The sequence below is a fragment of the Pleurodeles waltl genome, chromosome 5 (assembly GCF_031143425.1).
Source record: "Pleurodeles waltl isolate 20211129_DDA chromosome 5, aPleWal1.hap1.20221129, whole genome shotgun sequence".
NCBI classification, from domain to species: domain Eukaryota; kingdom Metazoa; phylum Chordata; class Amphibia; order Caudata; family Salamandridae; genus Pleurodeles; species Pleurodeles waltl.
The window spans coordinates 1,541,114,968-1,541,137,579 of NC_090444.1; the positions used below are offsets into that span (position 1 = coordinate 1,541,114,968).

At 41.6% G+C, this 22,612-nt stretch overlaps 1 protein-coding gene across 4 annotated transcripts in view; it reads left to right on the forward strand.

The window, feature by feature from the left end:
• TDRP (testis development related protein) overlaps positions 1-22,612 on the forward strand; it is a 430,472-nt gene that overhangs the window by 271,976 nt on the left and 135,884 nt on the right. For all 4 annotated transcript variants that reach the window (XM_069235830.1, XM_069235831.1, XM_069235832.1 and 1 more), the window contains one exon: positions 13,146-13,205. In XM_069235830.1, coding sequence (XP_069091931.1) covers positions 13,146-13,205 — 60 coding nt within the window. The remainder of the gene's footprint in view (positions 1-13,145; positions 13,206-22,612) is intronic.

Genomic DNA, 22,612 nt, shown 5'->3' on the forward strand with positions numbered 1-22,612 from the left:
AAATGTACTCTTATCTGAATTGGTTTGGGATTTTTCTTGTATTGACTGACTGCTTTTGTGCGAAGTGACAGAGGGTTAAGCACAGTTTACTTTAGTGACTTTTGTGGTTCACCTTGACAAGGATAGTGTTTTTTTCCGGAGTGGAGTTTCCATCCCCTCAACCAATAACCAAATTTATTACACTAGAACATGTAAACATTGCTCATGGAGAGCGAGCACATTTCTACCACCTTAAGTCTGCTCTTAGCATTGCACCCAGTAGCTTGTCTGTTGTCCAGTCCAGGTGGTGTTTTGGCACACATTTCGTTCTGATAAAGACACATTCACTTTTTGAGCTGTTAAGTCAGCAACCTATTAAATGCTTCGCCACTGTCTCTCTCTTCATATTCAGTCGTCTATTCATCTTTTGGAATCCCTAAGCTTTGTTATCAACAAAGCAACAAATCAAAGTCAGTTCTCACTCCAGCCCATTCACTCCTATTCCTGGGCTTCATGGTGGATTCTGTCAGAGCCCCCCTCAGTCTCCCAGCTTGCAAACTGTCCAAAATACGACACAAACTTAGACGGACTCTGGCCAAGGGAAGAACTTCCCTTCGCAACCTGGCTCGTATTGTAGGCCTGCTCTCCTCATCCATCCAGGCGATTTTCTTTCCAGGCCCCCTCCACTATTGGACCCTTCAACAGTTAAAGATTTCCCATTTGCAGACGTGTCTCACTTATTCTCAAGTGGTTCCTCTCTCGGACGAGGCCAAGGAGGAAATCCAATGGTGGATTACTCACATGGAAGCATGAAAGGGCCGCGCCATTTTCGGTTCACAACCGGATTTGGTCATGGAATCTGACACCAGCGCCAAAGGCTGGGAAGCACGCTGTGGGGAATTTGTCACAGGCGGAGTGTGGTCTTCAGACGAATGCTCCCTCCATATCAATCGCCTGGAACTCCTGGCAGGCTCTTTTGCAGTGCAGTGCTGGGCGAAGGACAAACCGCAATGCGGTGTCTTGTTGAAAGTGGACAATGTGCGTTATATCAACCATCTGGGTGGCACCCGCTCAAGGCTCTTTCTGATCTAGCGAGATCCTTCTGGGAGTATTGTCTCACCCATCAGATTTCGGTGGTGGCAGAACACCTCCCGGGAGCCTCCAATCAAGTGGCAGATTGGCATTCCCGTCATTGGCACGACGCAAGACTCTGGAAGCTTCATGCACGAGTCTTTCAAGTGATCCAGGCCAGATGGGGTCCTTTTCTCAGTGGATCTTTTTGTGTCCCGTCTGGATCATCAACTTGACAAGTACTGCAGTTGGAGACCGGATCCCGGGGCGATAGCCGCGGACGCATTCCTCCAGGATTGGTCCCAGGAAGAAGGTTATGGTTTTCCCCCCTTAGCAATGATAATGAGGGTATCATCCCAACTCCAGAGGCAGCAGGCGGATCTGATGCTGATCACGCCGATTTGGAAATCTCAAGCCTGGTTTCCAGTTCTGATGGAACTTTCTTGGGATTTTCCAATCCGTCTAACCCTGCTTCCAAATCTCCCACTCGGTCTGTCGGGTGTTCCCCACCCTCTCATAGAGAGGGGAGGGCTCAACTTGATGGCATGGAGGATTACCGGGAACATTGGAAGATCCCAGGAATTTCGGCAACGGCTGCCGCCCTCCTCGCCAGAGCCTGGCCGGAGAGTACTAACAGGAGGTACAACTCTGCATAGAAACGCTGGTTGGGTTGGTGCCTTCAACGACTTATGGATCCCATGGGGGCAGGCGTTTTCCATATAATAATTTTTTTTGTGTCCCTCAATTGAGAAGGGATGGCTTATAAATCGAGAAATATATTCTGTTCCGCTACTTCCGCTGGCCACTGTCCGATTGAAGGTTCTCCCACAGGGCAACACCCCATGGTTTGCAAACTTCTAAAGGGCATTAGACTGTCCCTACACCCCCCACCCCAACCACGGTATTCTTCCATCTGAGATGTTAATAAGGTTTTGACTCTTTTCCGAAATTGGCTGTCCAATAAATACCTTTCCAGGGAGCAAATCTCAGCCAAGCTAGCAACCCTTCTCTGCCTTCTATCGTGTCGCAGGGTCTCAGATGTCAGGGCCTTAGACTTAACAGATAGAGTATTTACTCCAGATGGGGTCACATTTCATATTCATAGACGTACTAAATCTAACTTTCGTATGATTTCTTACCCGCGATTCCCAGAGATTCCTAAACTATGCGTAGTCAAAACTATTAAGGCTTATGAAGCCATGACTAATGATCTTAGACCACACGCAGAGGATCAACTTCTCATCGCTCTAACGAAACCCCATAAAGCGGTGACGTCTCCTACGATCGCTAGGTGGGTTAGATGGGCGATGAGTGAAGCAGGGATAGATAAATTTATTTTTGGAGCCCATTCCGCGAGAGGCGCAATGGCTTCTAATGCTTGGACCTTGGGGCTCGTTTGGAGGATATCCTTATGGCAGCGGCCTGGTCTTCTGATTCTACCTTCAGGAACTTCTGGTTTAGACCTATTCAAACAGTGGCCTCGCTATTTGGTCGATAAGCTTTAAATTAGCCTAATCCTCGCCTCCGGTCCTGACATAGAATGGAACATCTCCTAGCTATTGTCAGGGAAAGTTTCAGTTCTATTAAGGGCATGGAGGCGAGGATTAGTCCCTCCCTCTTCTCTTCATATAAAGACCCCGCCCTATTTCAGGTGGGTAAACTGTCTTGTAAATTCTGTGTCTACACCGGAAGATACATTTTAAACCACTGGTATTTTAAACAAATTCATGTTTTTTGGTTCTAAATGCGTCATGTTGAAATGTTAGCATTTTTTATGTGGCTTGTTTGAGACAGTAAATTAGTAAGGTTTGATATTAATCAGTCGGTTCTTGACGGGCACGGAGACTTCAAAACAGGAGTAGGAAGATTCGGCCTAGAGAGTGGTCGCAGGAAGAAAGGAGGGGGAAGACGTGGAGTTGGGCTCGTCAGGCGTTGGCCGATTGCCGATTGGATGAAGAGGAAGTCCTTTGTTGATGTTGTTTCTTTTCTGTCTGCTGGGAAAAGTAGTTTGCCGCTTTACACCCTTGTTTAATGCTGCTGTTCGAATAAAGTGAAGAAAGATAAAGCCTAATCCTCGCCTCCGTGTCCTTAAATGAATTTAAACTTTCCTTTACGATAGCTAGGTAATTTTTTATTCTACTCCAGAACCCAAGGTAAGAGTTAAAGATAAACAGTACACTAGTAATATATGTTTTTTTTCCTGGTGGAGTAGTTGTAAGTTGGTGAAATGTATGCTCTTGAGTTCTAATCTGTTTAGCAGTGTTTGGGGTAGGTATAGAATGATGGGAGTGGATTAGAAAGGGTATGTTGTAAATTGTAATTTGGAGTAGCATATATGCACTTGTCACCGGTAGCCAGTAGGTAGTTATAGTTGGGACCTAGTTGCCATAGAAAAAACTTTTTTTTGACTTGACTAGATCTTTGGCACCGTTTGAAGAATCTTCACAAAAGTTGCCAAAAAATGTGCCCTCTAGGGTCTTCTTGTGCATAGAAAGTTTCCGGATGATCCGTCAAGTGGGCCCGACAAAAAAGGGGGGGTGAGGGGAGAGTCAACAAAGTGTGTTTCCCATGTTAATTTCCATAGACCAGTGGTTCCCAACCTTTGGTCTGTGGATCTCTGGGGGTCCGTGACTGTTTACAGAATTAAATAATATTAACAGATTAATAAAGTGTATATAAATACAGTGGCCAAATGTACAGCTGAACATTTTCAAACATACTGTAAATGTCAATGAATTTGAAATTGGAGGCTAAAAACTAAATTAGTGTCCTGAGATTGATTTGTGGGAGCAATACAGGTGCATCAAATAGAATATAGAACGGACAATGTGTGGCTTCATTTGAATTTAGAAAAACTCCTACCTTCCTATTAAAATTATTTAAAAAAAAATAGTTTTTATTTATATTTGAACGCCAGTTAAATAAAATTTATTATCATTTGTGCATGTGTTTGAATTCTTGTTTCTATATTTGTTGTGCATTGTTTTGCAGTTAAAATCATCTGCAATTTTTAGGCTGAGGTCCTCAGCTTCCAGTAATGACTCCGTGTTGGGGTCCCTGGATTCCAATATTGATTCAGTGGGAGTCCTTGGGTTCCACTGATGATAAATTGTGGGTTCCCAAAAGTCAAAAGGTTGGGACCACTGTCATAGACTCTTTAGACATTCCTGCAGCCCGAACCGCTGGGCGGAATTACACCAAATTTGGAAAAAAAAAAGTAGCTTTTGGTCTGCAGATCATGCTTTTTTTTGTATTTAGTGTAATTCCTTTTAAGAGTTTTCTAGAAATTAAAGGGAAAATACATTTGTATATTTAAGGCCATGGATCAAGGGAGATCTCCTGCTGAGATGTGATTGCCTGTCAACACTTCAAACAAGAAATGTTGGCAGCCATTTTGGGACTTGGCTTAAGTCCGCAAGCAGATCATTTTTTTCTTCAGGGACAAGCATGTCTAAGAGCACAAATGCCCCTAGACAATAGCATTATTTTGTAACTGTTTTTTGTGTGAAATGTTCTCCTTTTTGTCTTTAAGAACATGCTGTTATTTGTTTCACACCTGAAGGTGTGTTTTAGTTCTGCCCTTCTTTAAAATAAAATTAAAATACCCAAAAATTTGCAATGTTTGAAAGCACAAAACATTTTTTAGTTGTCAAAAACTGTTAACAAAATTAGCTGTTTTCAGAGCTACCCTAAATTATCATGATCCATGTTGTTTCCCTTTTTTCCTACTAACAAACTGTTGTGAGGCTCTAGTGAGAGTGGAAGCACTTGAACGCTTGCTCTCGCCCATATATTTCGCCAGCTCTTGTGAGAGTCTCACGAGATCGTAATTTAAAAATGTTTTTAAAAATAAGAATTAAGCATTTCCTCATCACAGTAGTCACACTCTTGTACACGGTCTTTCAACAACAAGCAGCACATTATCCATTCCTACTAGTAGAATGTACTGTGAATTCATATGCTAATTTTTACTAGTCACAATCGCGAAAGAGCTCCGCAAGATTATAAAAATTAGTTAAAAACAATATACATTTATTTAATTCACAGTAGTTGTCCTTTAGACACCTCCTCTCTAAACTTAGTGGAACAGCATGCCTTTCTGGTGCCCCTTATATTGCTTTTTTGTTTCATTTCATCAACACCTCGAATCTTTCTCAGTAAACAGCAATGGCTGTCATTTCATTTGTAGCATTCCAACAGCCAGCCAATCAGAGCGCTTGCGAAACTCGCGGGAGCCTCTCGCACGCAGAAGAGCTTGAAGGCTCATTGGAAAACAGACATGTTGACCAATCACAGGCCTCTATTTTTAAATTTGGACTCCCGTGGGACTCCCACTGGACTCTCTCAGATTACAAAAAGCACAATCTGCAAACCAAGATCTAGAGTTTAGTGTAATGACATTCAGCATTCAAGCCGTGGCTAAAGAAATCTGTGGAAAATGCATGGAGATTTCATGTTCTCGGCCCCTGAGTGACAGATGACCCCAAAACCTTCTGGGAAGACGCTAAACTAAATGAACCTTTTCTTTGGAAAGTTTCTTGAAGATTCATCAAACTGGGCCAAAGTTATTATCCCAAAAATGCTCTGTCTATGGAAGGGCAGACCTAACTATAACTATCTGCTGGTGACTGCCAGCCAGTAGGTAATAAATATGTGCACGTGCACACACACACACACACACACACACACACACAAAATATGTCCATAGAAGCAGCAAAATATTCCAGTTATATTTTATGTAAATAAGATGTATTTATTATGTGCTATTACATACATATACGTAATCCAAAATAAATAAATGTATTGATATATGCACAGTACAAATATGCATATTTATTTCCTTAATTCTCTTTTTTGCTATAACTGAAATAAAATATATGTATACATACAGACATACCCACACATCTAGATCGAGCTGTTTATTAATATAGATACCATACACATATGAGTATTATTAATATTGATGTACAATGAATAAATCCCTGTATATCTGTATTCAACCCTTATGTTCATGCTTGTAATAAGTTACATGTTTAGACATACCTCTGTGTGTGTGTGTGTGTGTGTGTGTGTGTGTGTGTGTGTGTGTATATATATATATATATATATATATATATATATAACACACAAAAAAGAATAGAGAACTCTGGGTAGTTCCCATGTTTAGGTGGAGAGCAGCTCTAGTAAGGAGCACCCTGCAACACCACCGACACTCTAGATTTGCTCACCTCAAATGCCTGTTTATCTAGCAAAGTTTTTAAGCATAGGATCAGCAGAGTGCTATCCACGCAGAGCTAGAAAGTGACAAAGTCTTTTGCCATTTGTACAGCAAAGTCTTTAAGCATAGATTTGACACAGTGTCAACCTTGCCGAGCTGTAAAATGACAAAAGCCATTTACCACTCCAGGCACTGTATTACAGCTTTGGACTGGTAAAATACCATCCAAGCCAACCTGGAATGAGTAAAGGCAACCCCTGACGCGTGTTTCGTTCTCATGAGAGCTCATCAGAGAGGTTTAGTGTTGTCCAGGCACAAGGGAGCACCCAGTATAAGTCAAAACAAATCCCTTTTTATATATATATATATATATATATATATATATATATATTTGTGTTATAGTTACTTTTCCCTCTAATCATATTTATATCCACTACTGTGATATATATGTATTATCTTAGAAAGGGGCACAAACCTATATGCTAATACTCGTCCGCATATATATTTTTTAAAAATACAATGAGATACTGAAGGATGTAAATGTCTTAACTATGGAGTAGTTATTTTTTTAAATATATGAATATAGACATAGAAAACATATATATGCATGTTTTCACATATACCTAGAGAGTACAGTGACATCCCTATATGAAGTATAGTCCCACATGTCTCCATATATGTACATACCCATAATATCTCTATAGATACATATTTATATATGCGTGCAGCGGTGTAAACACATATGCACATTATCCACATATGCGCCTACACACTCATATATACATATATATATGCACATGCAGCAAATGTTGTAATGTTTTGAACATAGTGTTGTGTTACACTGTTGTGTTGTGAGTATAGGGGTCATGTAGGGAAGAGCTTAATTGTCTGAAGCGGAAATGGTGGTCATTGAAGCATATGTTTGTGGGTAGGGAATTCCATAGTTTTGCTGCTTGAACGGAGAAAGATGTTCCACTTATGTTTTTTCTTGTATGGTAGTAACCAACGTAGGACTATCAAGCCAGGGGAGAAGCATGCCTTTGGCTTTATATGTAGTAGGAGTCAAGCAGCAGAGTTCTGAATTCTCTGTAATATTATAGTTGATATAGGTGAGCCATGGTATAGTGGAATCCAGTTCTGAGACAACCTGAGAGATTGTTGCTTGGACCTTGTGGGTAACTCCTTGGTGCAGGAATTTGCTGCAGCGTTTTCTTTGTAAGAAAGCTTGATTTGGGTATCTCGTCCACTTGGGCATTCGTTTATAGCTTGGCATCCATTGTAATTATGAGGTTTCTTACCTCCTGGGATATTTTTGGCACTGGTCCAAGATCATCCGGCCACGTGGAGAGCGGATCATAGGTTTTCCAGTCACCACAGATGAGCATTTTAGTTTTAGACGCATTCATTTTGAGGTGGCTCCATTTTATGCATTGCTCAACGGCCTGGAGGCAATTGGAGATTTTAGATTTTTCAATTTCGGCACCTGCGTTTTGTCTGCATAGTTAAAGCAAGTAAAGTGAAAATCATTGATCAGTTCTGGTAGTGATATCATGTGCATGTTGAAATACATGGGTGGAATGATTGTGTCTTGAGGCATTCCTGTTTTAATGCTGTGTGGTTTTGAAGAGAATGGAGAAGTATGGATGATATTTGTTCTGTTTGTGGTAGGATGTGATCATGGCAAGAGCTGTGTCCTTTCCGTCTGCCTCCAGTTTTTGGATTAGTATGTCATGATAAGCTCTGTGAAAAACCACCAAAAGGTCCAAGGGAAGAAGGGCAGCAACCCGTTCTGATCTACAGATCTTAAGGTTATCCCATATTGGGATTAGAGCTGATTCAGTGCCTCTCCCTGGACAGAATCCAGTTTAGAAGTCGGAAATCAGTGAATTGTCTTCAGTGAACTGTGACATTTGGAAGAAGAATGCTCTTTCTGTCAGTTTGCCCAGGAATTATGTATTTGCCATATAGGTCTGTTCTTGCTTGACTCTTTAGTATCTAGGTTAGTTTTCTTTATTAACAGGCGTGTATGTGCCTTTTTTAAGTGCTTGAGGAAATCTGTGGTTAAAGAGTTATTCATGAGTGATCTGACTCGGATGGCGGCTGAAGTTGTTAAGAAAATGTTTTTAAGATTTGAGGTGGAAAAGCTTCAGGGGCAGGCTGTTGGCTTGCTCGCTTTGACAAGATCCATAAATTCAGATGGTGATATCGTTTTGAAGGAGTGTAGCAGCTGTGTTACCCTTCCCTTAGAGAAAGGGTTTGTTAAAGATGGGTTGTGTTTTTTTGTTGGTTAAGTATGAATCCAGCATGTTTGCTTTAGTTGTGTAACGATTTGCCAGTTTGCCACAAAAGTCAGTTACAATGCAGCTTAGCAGTTTGTTTCTTGGTCTTTTTAGGTTGAGAACGCAAGCACTTTGACCTGTTGTAAGTATTGGGGGCTTTTAACCATGCCCACCTCATACCCATCACTTTCATTTGTTTGTGGGCTTGCCTTTCAAAAATCACTTTGTCATTGTAAATGCTTTACATTTGTCCTACCTTGGGTTGGTTTGGTTACTGCTTTGGAACACTGACCCTGTTACAGGGATAATTGCTCAGTTGCTGATATACTTAAGCATGGGGCAAACTACTTTTTTCTTTTACCCACGCTTCGTGTGGCTGCCATGGCGCTCTCAGCGCTCAGATTGCCAACTTGATCAGCAGTATCGTTTTTACATTATGCTTAGTACACGTTCTTTGCAGCAGGCATAGTAACCCTCTGCGCTACCTTATGATACTCCAAGCTTCCACTAGGAAAAAAGTACGTTCTCTCTCCAGAAAGAACATAAATCACCAGTTATTTTGTCATTTTCACATGATATGCACTTTGTGATTTGCCTAGCACACTTTCTGTGCAGCAGGCACACTAACCCTCTGCGCTACCTTATGAGTCCAAGCTTCCACTGGACAAAAGTACGTGCTCTCTCTAGAAAGAACATTAACCCTCTGCACTACCTTATAAAGAGACCAAGCTTCCATTAGACAAAAGTACGTTCTCTCACCAGAAAGAACATTAATTACCAGAGTTATTTTGACTTTTTTACATTTTATGCACTCTGATCTGCTTAGTACACGTTCTTTGCAGCAGGCATACTAACCCTCTGTGCTACCTTATGATAACTCAAAGGTTTTACTAAATAAAAGTATGTTCTCTCTCCATAAAGAACATAAATCGCCAGAGTTAATTTGCCATTTTTACATTCTATGCACTTTGTGATTTGCCAAGTACATGTTCTATGCAGCAGGTGCATTAACCCTCTGTGCTACCTTATGAGTCCAAGCTCCCATTAGACAAAATTGTGTTCGCTCTCCAGAAAGAACATTAATCACCAGAGTTACTTTGACATTGTTACACTATATACACTCTGTTCTGACTTTGCAGCACACATATTCATTCTGGGACTTGTAGTTTTATTTTTATAACGGGATACAAGCTGGAAACCAGTCCTTGGAGTATTAATTGTAGAGTTTTCCAGCTCCCTAGTTCGATGTGTGATTTGCTCATTTTGTTTTTTTTCTGCTTTCCATTCTGGAGCTTGTAGTTTTATTTTTATAACGTGATACAAGCTTCGAATACAGAGCAGAAACCTGACTAGATGAAGTACACACGTTTGAGTTTGTGAAACTTGAGCTGTGCGTGAGTGTATTTCTAATACTAGCACCAAAGAGACCTTACAGTTGATTATGCTGTACAGTGGTCAATATTTTATAACTCCTTTTTCAGTTCAAGACTGACTGAGGATCATTATTATTGTGTGAGGTGGCTCTCCTCAAGTGTGTGAAAAATCATGGGCGTTTTGTTTGACTCCCAGACTGTAATAAAGGGACAATGATCCAGTAAGCATGCATCTTTGGAGTACAATGATATGTTTTGCACTTGGGAGTAGTTTGTGTTTTAAGGACCTTGTTTAAAAAAATATTCCAGTAAGCCTACTAGGCCATTAGTTATATGCAGGGTTACAATGCCAATAGCTGCAACCCTAATAAACGTGAGACCTATTGCATTGCAAATGCTTGTTTTAAATCTTCATTCGCCGAAGGAGTGTTTGCTTTTGTTATGTGAAGATTTTTACAGTGGAATTAAGAGATCAAAAGCTTGTGAGCCATCCATAGTAACTGTACATAATTTATTTTGACCATAACTGTACTAGAGGTAAGGGTAGGCAGATTATCTAGTTCCTCCAAATTCAGCTTGTTGTGGGATTGACATGCAGTTGTGGGTAAAATGAGTTTGCTGGGGTGAGTTGTGGCATCTTGTGTTGGGGTGGGGGGGGGGGGGCACCAAGGTAGTGTAGGGGTCTGACCATGTGTAGTAATTGTTTGGAATGTGGCTGGGTCCCAATTGCCGAAAATGATGACTAGTTGTGTCCTGCAGTGTGTGTATTAGGAATGAGCTGTTGTAGGTTGTGTCTATGCCGGTGAGGATGATTCTGGGGTGTGGCATACTAGGCTTGTCAAACCATGTGTTCAGGTCACCAATGATGCACAGATTTCAGTATATTGTAAGGTTAGAGATTGTGTCTAGAAATGTTGCATTGCTAGGTTGTGGTCTATAGAGAGGGAGAAAGTTACATGGAAAGGTTGGTGGAGGGGGTAGGGTTGCATCTGAAAAGAAAGCCTAACACCCTTGTAAAGAAATATCCTCAAATAGGATCGCCACTTTTGCCTGTGTAATTTTATGTCACAGTTTGATAGACTGGTGTAATTGCCTCATGCAAAACCAATGCCATATCTTCTCCAGCCCATGATTCAGTTATGAAAAGTAAGTCAGGTTCTCTATCAAAAGGTTGACTATGTAACACTTGTCTTTTTCAAAGGGAACAAGCATTTATCAGCATGCGGTCTAAAGAATGTTTTTTGGGGATGATGTGAGTTTGTGGCGCAGGACAGTGAGTATCGCCCTTTGAAGTGGTGGGTGGTGTGCTGTTGTTGGTGGTGTTAACTGTTGCAGGACAGAGAAAGTGTTGTTTTGTTTATTGTTATCTTCCAAAAGGCTTAAAAGCTATTTTTATCAGATGTGTGTGTAGTTGAATGTGAGTCTGGTTGAAATTGAGGAGATGCAGGTGGGTTGTGGAGTTGTCTGAAAGGTAGGCTTGTTGTGCGATACACAATTGGCTGTGAAGTTATGATTAGTATTGAGTTACTTTCTTTTGTAACATAGTCTCAAAACAAAAATAACATCCTTTCCACCACACACCCTACACCATGTGGCTTGCTGGCCAAGCGGGCAAGCACTTCAGTGCCCCTCCTAGTGGTATCTGCTACACAAATGCTACAATGCAATACAATAAAATACTGTTTAATTATTGGCTCTAGTCGCCTTCTCCCATTTAACGTTTACCATGATGGTTCCGTAGAGCTGATAATGGGATTATACTATACATACCTGCTACTATCCCTCTATAAATCACCCAGGTGCTCAGAGGTATAATGAGGTTATACAGCATTCTAGCTGTTTTTTTTGTGGCGTAATCCGGGCTTCTGCTGTAAATTCTCATTCTGTAGTTAGCCAAATTACCAATCTTCTGGATGCCTTTGTCCAGCCAGTTTCTCAGTTGGGGCATTTAAGTGCAACCAACCATACATTTGTTATAGACCTTATCCTTACAACCCTAGAGGTGGCAACACTATGCCACCTCTAGGTTTTAGACCCAGTGGGATTTTCACTTTCTTGTTAAGTATCACTGTAAGAACGGATGCAAAATGTGTTGGAGCATGGAGTTTAGCAATCATCAATGTGAGCTGCCCAAATTATTGCATTGAGCTCTTTTGTCCTTAGCCGTAGCAACCATTTTGTAAATTTAGGTATGTTCACACAGAAACCTTAATTCATCAGCACACCTATATCACGTAATTTGAATCTTCTTCTTTTGTGGCATTTGTAGCTTTTTCCATGTTACTGAGTTTTATTTTTTATGAAGTTTTATCAGTGCCAGATAATCTTCTAGCAGACGTAGTGTGGTGCTGTTCTGTTGCTGAGAGTACATCGTACATGATGAGTAAAACAAATGTCGGATGGACATAACTGATACAGGATTTCTGTAAGTATCTTCTTCTTTTGAGTCTGAAAGGTGCAGCCATCCTCCTAGGGTATAATAGACGTAGCGCATCACAGTGATCATTTTAAACACTGTAGTCTTCTAGTTGATGGATTTTTACAGCAGCCAATGATTTCCTCGGGAAAAGGATCTCTCTGCCTGACACTTAATACGCCATATAAGTGTCATGAGTCCTTGTTTAACATGCTGAGGTGGAGAAACTATTTCTGCGCTCTTCCTATCAATGGGGATGTGCGTGTAGCTTGGTTCCCAGTCTTATGCACGGCGAGAGTTTTCTATTTTAAATCTATAACTATCTTAAACGGCGTTATAGTTTGATTGTATACATTAAATTAGCATTTGCATTATGTACCTAAATATGACAGATACTTGATGCAAACGTTTATACAAGTATCAGTTATATTGACACTTTGACAGCAACCGTTTAATCAGTAGTTATAAGAGTGTGTAATAAATGGGATTTGTGCTAATTCTCAGTAAAACAACAAAAACAGATTTAAGAAGAAATATTTAGCAGTACAATACTTGGTCCCCTCCCATTGTGCCTCAAAGGCCTGTTACTTGCAAGCTCAGTTCTAAATGGGTATTCTTATGTTTTTTTTCTAGAACATAATCGAACTTAGCACAAGAAACAAAATCAGAGACAAACTAAAACGAGTACATTTTGGAATATTTAATTTGATAAGTCACACTCAGAGTTCCCCGGCCACAGATGATTTTAGGCAAAACTTCTAGAAATGTTTTTTTGTTATATTTTATTTAAACCAGTTTTTTCTTTTCAGAATAAGGACCAGTTGCCTGCAGAGGAAGTTCCATCCCCAGTGTCACAGCTTGCCACAAAGGTAGGTGTTTCTATAATAAATTGCTGAGAAATGAATGTAATGTCTAACCTTTTTAGGTATGGCTTTTGAGACAGCATTATCTATCTTGCCAGACAACTGTTTTTCGCCAAAAAATAATACATAGATGGGTTTTGGTCAACAGACTTCATCAGTTTTTCTGTTAAACTGTCACTCACATTTTGCTTCTGACCCTGTCACAGAATACCTCATGGGGCTGTAGATCAGCTCCTTATCGCCATTGGCTACCTTCATTTTTTTACTGCACAAAGCCTGAGCAAATTGTTCACAAACTCCTAAAGATAGCATCTTTTCTGTTCCGAAGCTGATTCGAAGTGTGCTTTTTAAATGGATAATAAAGTATAATGCACATCTGCAAGGCTTGTTGCTAAATTTATTTTCTTCGTTCTATTTTTATTTATGTGGCATATGCTTGCACTATTAAATTTATATTAATTATCGTACAAGCTTCTCAAGGCTAGATCTGTTGGTTTTGCCAATGCTTGTTCTACATTATCTGCACAACTCTTCTTCCACTCACAACAGGTAATGTCCTTGTCTGGCTCCCGATGACCTTCAGTCCACTTGACATGTCCAATCTGTGCCACGAGCTTATCAGAGATTACACGATTTCAAGAGAGGATGGAGCATTTCCTGTGCTTCATGACAGCACGTTGTTTGAATGCTACACTCAGCGCATGGCTGGGTATCCTCTCCCCTGGATTGCTGTGGCATCTCTGGGCTTGCGGTCACTTGGAGGAGTATTCTACAAACTGCCTGGAGCATCAGACATGAAGGGCAGTGGTACTGCAGAATGTAGCGCAGGGAAGAGGATGTCAAACTTGGGTTTTTCTTTGTTTGCAAAACAAATGCCATGAGTTCCAGGGTAGGGAGTGTGGCAGACCCTATAAATTGCCATCTCCAAGATGGCGGTCCAACCATAGGTTGTTTTCTGAGCTTCCCAACACAAGATGAAAGAGTGTCTTTTCATGTGACATCAGATCCTGTTTGAATCATAAGGTGTCATTTGCAGTTAATGTTTGCATTACAAGTCACTTGTTACCTTATTTTACTTTGCATTCTTCACATCAGTGGTATTTTTGTTCCTAGCATTTATTTAATGTAGCCGTTGGGTCTTGTACTGGATTCTACTTCTGGACTTGTTTTTTCTTAGTCAGATTTTACTAGGTTTATCTTTTTTTTTTTTTTTTTACCTCCATGTACATAGAATATCATGGTTTAATCATTGAGACATTGACCCTGTAGACCAATATAATGAGGCAGTGAGGAAGAGAACATTTGAATCAGTGGCATCAACTTGTCCAAATTAAGCAGTATTGATTTAATGTTTTGGATACGTGGAAAACTCTTAAGCCGTGACATAACAATAAAGAGAAAAAATGATCTAAAACAGAAAACCTGATCACATATAAGCAATAATGGTGAGGGTTAAAGGTGTAATATTTGTTGGTTCCTACACCACCTGTCGGGAGTCCCCCTAGAGCTAGGATTACAAAATTGGTTCAGCTTTATAATACTACTTACATCAGTGATATGCAAGTACACCTAGGTCTGTCTAAGGTGATCTAGGTTCACCTTCAGGGCAGTCTTGTAAAGTCAAAATATGCAACACTTTAAGCTGCTCATCTCTTTGCAGCCAGTGGTAAACTAGATAATAATGCAAACTGTCTTACAAAATGTCCGGGCCAGTAGTAGGCAGTCACAGAACATGTGTTTTATGTTTGTCTTTGGACTATGGACTTGTGGACAGTCAAATGTTGCAGTTATGAAACTTTTCCTGAGCTGTGCCTGGGCTAAATAAGCTGAATGGAGTATGTTATGCTGGATCTACTGGAACCTGGTGTTGCAAGACATTTTGTGGGGCTGGGAAAGTGATCTTTCTCATTCTTTCTGTGTAGAGGAGCAACCAGCATCTGTCCTTTCTTACGTTAGAGTTCAGACAAGGAGGCCATAGTCTGATCTGCGGTAGCTCTGCCAACCAGGAAATCATTGTCCAACTAGGCCCGTCTGTGAATAATGTTTGGAGCGCTGGGTGGCTTAGTGGCAGTAATGCCACAGAGGGACTCCAACTTTACAATGCCCCGCCTGGAGTCCAGATTGCTCTGTTATTGAGTCACAAGGTATCATGGCTCCATGGTGAAACAGGTCAACTATGAAGCAGATCTCGAATTCTCCAGCAGCTCTGCAGCCCCACCCTCTTACTCATCGAAATCTAGGAATACTTTTCAGGAGAATCTCTGGAGCATGTGGTATTATATTAGGGGGCACCTTCATGGCCCTGCAGTAGGTATAATAGTGAAGAGCTTTGGGATGGTACTTTAGGCACACTGCAGTTTCCTACCTCGAATACATGTTGACAGGTCAACCAATGGGCAGGTCACTGAAGTTTCACCAGAGGTAATAATGTTCTAAATCCGGGGCCTTCACGCTTGCTTGTCTTCAACGACCGTTAGTTTGGCCAATGCAACTTTACGCCGCCCATTGTTCCAAATTAGGCCTTCCAGCATGGTACGCAGTGTGCCAAATACACTTTTGGGCCAGGAAATTACGTTTTGAGAGGTAGAAGGCAGTCTTGCTAGCACTACCATTTTGGGATGGGTGACTCGACCCTGTACTGTCTGAGGGAGGAATCACCAGAACGCAATCTGTGATCGAAGGGAGGATGATGACTTCAGTAACATCCCAGCAAATAAATCCTTATTTGAATGGTATATGTTATTGCCAAGGTATCAGAAGGTGAAGGCCTCCCATGCTATCTGGCTTTTTAACCACTATATTAGGTGCAGATCAATTGGAGTTCATGGGGAACAGGCACAACTTTGCTCAGCTAATCCATAGGTGATTTTGAATGTTCTCAAGATGTGTGCCACAGCATCAACACCCACGTAGATATCTTTACATATATCAGTACATCATCCACATAAAGGGATACAATGTGTGCCTCGCCATTGATAGAAATGCCCCAGTCCCATCCCGACCAATGAAGGCGATGGACTAAGGGCTCAATCACCAGTGCGAATGAAGTGAAATTAAATAGATTTATAAGAGCGCTCAAATACCCAAAGGTGTCAAAGTACTAAAGGCTAGTTCAATTCAGAGAAAAGGCATAGCAAGATCTCTATCTGGGTAGCTGCGTGACTTCAATTTATAACATAAAGAGACAGGTTTTCAGGGCTTTTCTAAAAGGTGTATGACTCTTCTAGCTGGTAACATAACAGGAAAGAGAGTTCCATACCTCGGCATGGCTACCGAGAAGTCTCTACCTCACCGTCTTGCTTTCTGAAATCTGGGGACCACTACCAAATTTAGATATGCTGAATGAAGCTGTCTAGTAGATACATACCAATAGAACATAGTTCCAAATGCGTCAGGTCCTTATCTATGTAGGGCCTTATGAGCAATACACAACGCTCCGAACATGATACACTTTTTCACTGGTAACCAGTGCAGCTTGTTCAGTCCTGCAGAGTCTGGTATTTGGGAATGTCCAGTATCAGTCTCCCTGCTGCATTTTGTACCGTTTGTAGCTTGATTAAAGCTGACTTGTTGATGTCAATATAGAGGGAATTGCAGTATTCAAGTCGGGAAGAAACTAGTGCCAGAACCACTTCTTTGTGCTCTGATCCCGGGATAGGGGAAAACCCAAAGAATCTCAATAATGTAAAAGCAGGTTGAAACTGTGCGATTGACCTTTAGGTCAAATGTCAGATTTTTGTCCACAATTACGCCCACATTTTTTGCTGAATCATTAGGGGAAGGCAGTGATAACAACATCTCTGGCCATCAGTTGTTGTTCTATATATAGATATAGATAGTTGTTGTTCTGTATAGATAGTTGTTGTTCTATATAGATAGATATAGATAGTTGTTGTTCTATATAGATAATTGTTGTTCTATATAGATAGTTGTTGTTCTATATAGATAGTTGTTCCATATAGATGGTTGATTGCCAAAGATTAAGACCTCTGCCTTGTCTCCATTTAGTTTTAGACTTTTATTTCTCATCAAATTAGCCACTGCCTTCATGCAGTTGGCAGATATGACGTTGATGTCTTGTATAATAGACACAGTTATTTGGGTGTCATCAGCATATGAAAGTACCTGTCGCCCAAAAGTTCAAATCAGTTTGGCTAGTGGGGAAACAGATAGCTTATATAAAGTTGGGTTCAGGGAAGATTCCTGAGGAACCCACATTCCAGAGTGAAAGAATCAGGCTTGAAATGGTTCACAGTCTGAAATCTTTCCATAAGGAAGGATTTTAGCAATTTTAATGTGCAGCCTTTTATATCTAATTCATGTAATCGACCTACCAGAAGAGTCGAGGAGATGGTATCAAAGGCAGATCTAATAGGATCAGTGCCACAGCCTGCGGTGCGTCGATGAATGATCTGATTCCGTGCACCGCTGAGGCCAACACAGTTTCAGTACCATAGTTGCTCCTTAATCCAAATTTCGAGACATTCAGCAGTCCCTGTTCTTCAACCTGGCCCATGAGATGTGCTTTTAGATGTTTTTCCAGAATTTGAGTGGGTATAGGGAGCAAGGAGATGGGGTGATAGTTTTTTTAGATTATTGGGATCTAGATTGGGCTTTTTCAATAATGGCCTGACTCCAGCCTCCTTCCACCGATGTGGGTTGCATCCTGTACTGAGGACTCTATTCATGATTGTTGTTGGGGGAGGAGCAATAGTGCTAGCGACAAAATGTATTGTTTTAGGAGGGCATGGTCAGAGAGGGGCCTGACTTTATACTAAGGAGCTGAAACTCTCTTTGTTCTACTGTCATATGTGTTAAGAATGATAGAGCAGATATATGCCCCTCCCTTTCCTCTCTGATTTCTGAGGCCCTAGGTTCCAACTGCAAGTTCGGTTGTATGAGTTTTAGTATCTCAACCATAGAGTTGTCAAATTGAAATATTTATTTGAAAAAAGTCTACCAGTTTATTACCGAAATTTCGGGATCCCTCTAAGATGGTGGAATCCTTGGCAGCAGATAGCAGATTTACCACATGAATTCTTCCTCTGGAGTGAACAGAGATGATTTTATTAGTGCAACAGTTCTGATTCGTCCCCTAATAAGGACTTTTACATGCATCTTTTTCATGTATCTCATAGTTTTTCCTCCATACTCATTATTTTCTCCGCCAGGACTGTCTAAGCTGTCTAAGCCACTTGGTGAACCACACAGATGTTAGCAGCTTCTTGTGCTTATTGGTTTCTGTAAAAGGGGCAACCATATCCACAGCAGAACTGATCCAGGATGAGGACTCCAGTACAACTAACTCCACGTCCTCATGGTCAGTCCTGTACTGGTCCTAAGGGCAGTAGGGAAGGTTTCTCCTGATAATCTCTTTCAGTTGCTTTTACATAGCCTGTCATTTTCGGTATCTGGGACCTCCTGTTTGGTCGTCCAAGATGATGAGAAGCCTACTGCATAGTGGGCCATCAAGTTTAGTGGTAATATCTTATTTAGCTTCAATTGTGAATCTTTAGAGAATATTCCATCCAGCGTGTGATTTGCACTATGTGTAGGGGCATTGACCAATTGAGAGAGACCAAAGCATGCCATTGTGTCCATAAATGCCCTTGAGTCTTAATACATATTATCTTCCAGTTGGAAGTTCAAATCTCCCAAGAAAGTGAAGTTATCTTTTCCTAGATGAGGTTAAATTAAATGGGCTAGTTCTATCATAAAGATGGACCTAGGTCGTAGGGGTTCTGTACACTAGAACACCAGCAAAGGATTTTATTAAATGTAGTTTTCTTTGAAAACTGCGGTGCCTCACACGGTGTTGTGCTCTGTATAGGTTCCATGAGGCAATAATTCTTTGTCTTATGTATGATTGCTAGACCACCCCCTGGTCTGCCTGTCCTGTCATGCTAAGGACTGTATACCCCGGGGGGATGGCATCCACCAAGGCAAGGCTGGATGAGTCAGTTGCCTAGGTGTCCGTGACAAATGGTTTGTGTGCCACAGTGAATTCAGCAAACCCTGTTTTGCTTTTAATTGGAGATCTGTTATTGATCAGGAACCCATTATATGTTTCCTCTATTGGGGATGTCTACTTGTTCAGGTGGGTACTCTCTGAAGTGCTATGGGGTTTAGTGGACATGCTGGACGAGGGAGAAGGGATACCAACCCCAAACTTAAGTGATGTACAAGGGGAGCCCCTTCTCTGATAGAGCTCATTAAACCCAAAAGGGAAACAACCTGATGACGACTTACCAGAATTGTCTAACCTCCCAAAGCTGTTCTCACAAGTAGAATAAACATGGGGCCCTTTCTGAAGGAAATCTGGCAGGTGTTCTGGCACATGGCGCAGAACGGGCGCCGACGTGGGCAGACAGACTTGCCTTTGGCACGCCTTCGCCATGCTGGCAACGCATCCGCACATTCATGCCTTTTAAGTAGGGTTCTCCACTCAGGAGAACAACACCTATGCTGCTGCCTACCCAAAATGGCTGTTGGTAAAATGGCAACCAGGAAGACGTTAGCAACTCTAACCCCCTATGCAACAATCGCACTCAGCAAGCAGTGGCCGCTGAAGGGTCAAGAGTGGGCAGCTGTGCTGTGTGTCTCTTTTAATGAGGAAAGAGTTTGAGATGAATTGGCCTATTCTGACCCTGATCGACGGCTCAAAGTACAACAGTCTAATCAGCTGAAGCACTCTATGTCCCAATCTCATCTTCTGGAGCACTACGTACATATAGACCCAATCGAGCATATCATAGGCCTTTTCTGAAGCTAATACTAAGGAAGCAGAGTGTAGACTCCTCTAGTAATCCATGTAACTGGCTTACGTTGAGAGGGAAATCTGGCCTTCCAGGTGTGAAACCATTCTGGTGTGAATGGATCAGTTTGAGTATGACGCCCAATAGATGTGTTGCTAAAATCTTAATTAGAATCTTGTAAGTACTGCTGTGCATGGCCAGGCGTCTGTGAGAGGTGACATCTAAGGGGTCGCTTCGCGGCTTGGGGAGGGAAACAAAGAGTGCCTCTTGCGTAGAAAATGGCAGCATACTTTCAGATAGTGCAGAGTTAAATAGTTCTGCTAATTTCGGGGCCAACAACTCCGTATAGGTCTTACAGAATTTATTTGGTAGGCCATCTATGCCATGGGATTTCCCTGTTGCAGATTCATGTGTAGCACAACACACCTCTTGTTCCAAAATCTCGCTTTCCAAGGATTCAATACACTCAGAAGGCACCACCAGCATGTTTACCCCATGTATAAATCCAGTAATGTGGATTTGTGAGGGGGAATTCTCAGGGCAATACAGTGCATGATATTAGTTACAGAAGGCAGTGTAAATAGCCTGTTGGGCTTAGACTACATTGCCTATGTAGAGATGGATGGCAGCAAACTGGCTGTCTTTTGTTTGATCATCAAAGTTAGTAATCTCCCTGATTTATCTCCCTTCGTGTGTCTTGTAATCCATGTTTCTCATAGATTCTACCAGTAGTGTGTGACACTCCCGAACAGCCATAAGTTCCTCCCTGGCAGCACCATCTGTCACCGCAGCTTGCCATATACTGCTCTATTTCTTGGTACTACGCCTGGCTTGCTGTCAGACAGAGTTTGGTGCCTTGCTGAGAACATCAGAATTAACCTTCATCTTCAATCGAATCTGCAAAATTGCCAAGGAGATTTATGTTAGAGGCATGTGTGACTGTAGATACAGATGCTCCTGCCATCTATTGTTGTGTCTTGATGTATGCAAGTTGTTTTTGTTCAAAAAAGTATTTCGAGTCACAAGGTAAAGTTACTCCTCCTCTTGGTGATAATACTCATGGACTCCATTGTTAGATTATTTTCTTTCTGCTTTCGGGTTGAATGTGTATTACTGTACTCCGGTTTGAGACAGTTTCGGGCTCCTTTTGGTTCGTACTCCACACTTAGTCTCGTCTGTATTATTCTTGATTGCGTTTCCACCTTTTCGTATCTGGGTGCTGTCCCAACACACAGGTTGGGATCAGCTAAATAATTCCAGGCACTACTACCACAATTTCAACCCAGTCAACACATCAAAGTCAGAACAGTCATGCGTCTATTAGGTTTGATGGCATCATGCACTGCCATAGTGCCACCCACATGCATGATTACACATGCGTCAGCTGCAGGAATGTCGATCATGTCAAAGGTCCAGGTCACAGGGTCAGTTACAGGATCTAGTGTTGGTAAACAGCCGCATTCATCACTTTCTGCAGAAGTGGAACTCACAAAATCTTCTAAATGGGTGTCCGTTCCTCACACTTGTTCCACAGATCATTCTCAATGCGGGTGCATCTCTCACAGGATGGAGAGCTCACCTATAGTATCTCAGAGTTCAGGATCTTTGGGACACCAAACACCACGGTCTCCACATCTACTACCTGAAGCTTCAAGCTATTCACATAACATTGAATGCATTCTTACCTCACTTGATAGGCAAGGTTGTCTTAGTCTGGGCAGACAATATGACAGCCATTTATTATCTACTGAAACGGGGGGGGCACATTTTCTACAGTTATCTCACCGATCTCAGACCATTTGGTCGTTGGGCAATACGTCACAACATCCATCTGTTAGATGAACACCTTCCAGGGACAGATAACAACATTGCTGACCTCAGTAAGGTGCAGCCACTAGGCCATGAATGGGAACTCTGCCCCCAAATCCTCCTCCCATACTTTCACAAGTGGGGGTTCCATAGATAGACCTATTCTGAACCTCAGGTAATGCAAAATGCCTAATCTTCGCCTCCACATTCTCACACCCGCTGTCCAAAGACAATGCTTTGTGGATTAACTGGTCAGGGATATTTGCCTACATTTTTCCACCTCTTCCACTTCTTCTGTTTGTGGTTTGGAAGCTCAGGCAAACATCTCTCACCCTCATCCTAGTAGCTCCCACTTGGGCTTGTCAACCATGGTTCACCACACTACTCAAGCTCTCTGTAGATCCCCCATGAGAAGCTTCCCCTCAATTCGGACTTTCTCACCCAGAACCATGGAGAAAGCAGGCAAAGGAACCCAACTTGTGATCTGGCTCCTGAGGTCAAAGAATTCGATTATCTGCAACTCCCACTTCAATGCATGACCATTCACAGAGACGCTCATAGACCCACAACTATAGCATGTTATACTGCTAAATGGAAATGGTTTGTCTATTACTGTCACGGTAAACACATTGATCCATTTGATGTAACTGTACAGAACATTGTTTGCTACCTTCTCCATTACAACTCTCTGGCCTTGCCTACACTTCACTACGCTTACATTTACCTGCAGTGACTGCCTATCTACAAAACAGGCAACAGTTATCTTTGTTCAAGATACCAGCTATTATGGAAGGTCTTGAACCAGTAATTCCACCCCAAATTCCACCAGTTCCCATATGGAACCTTAAT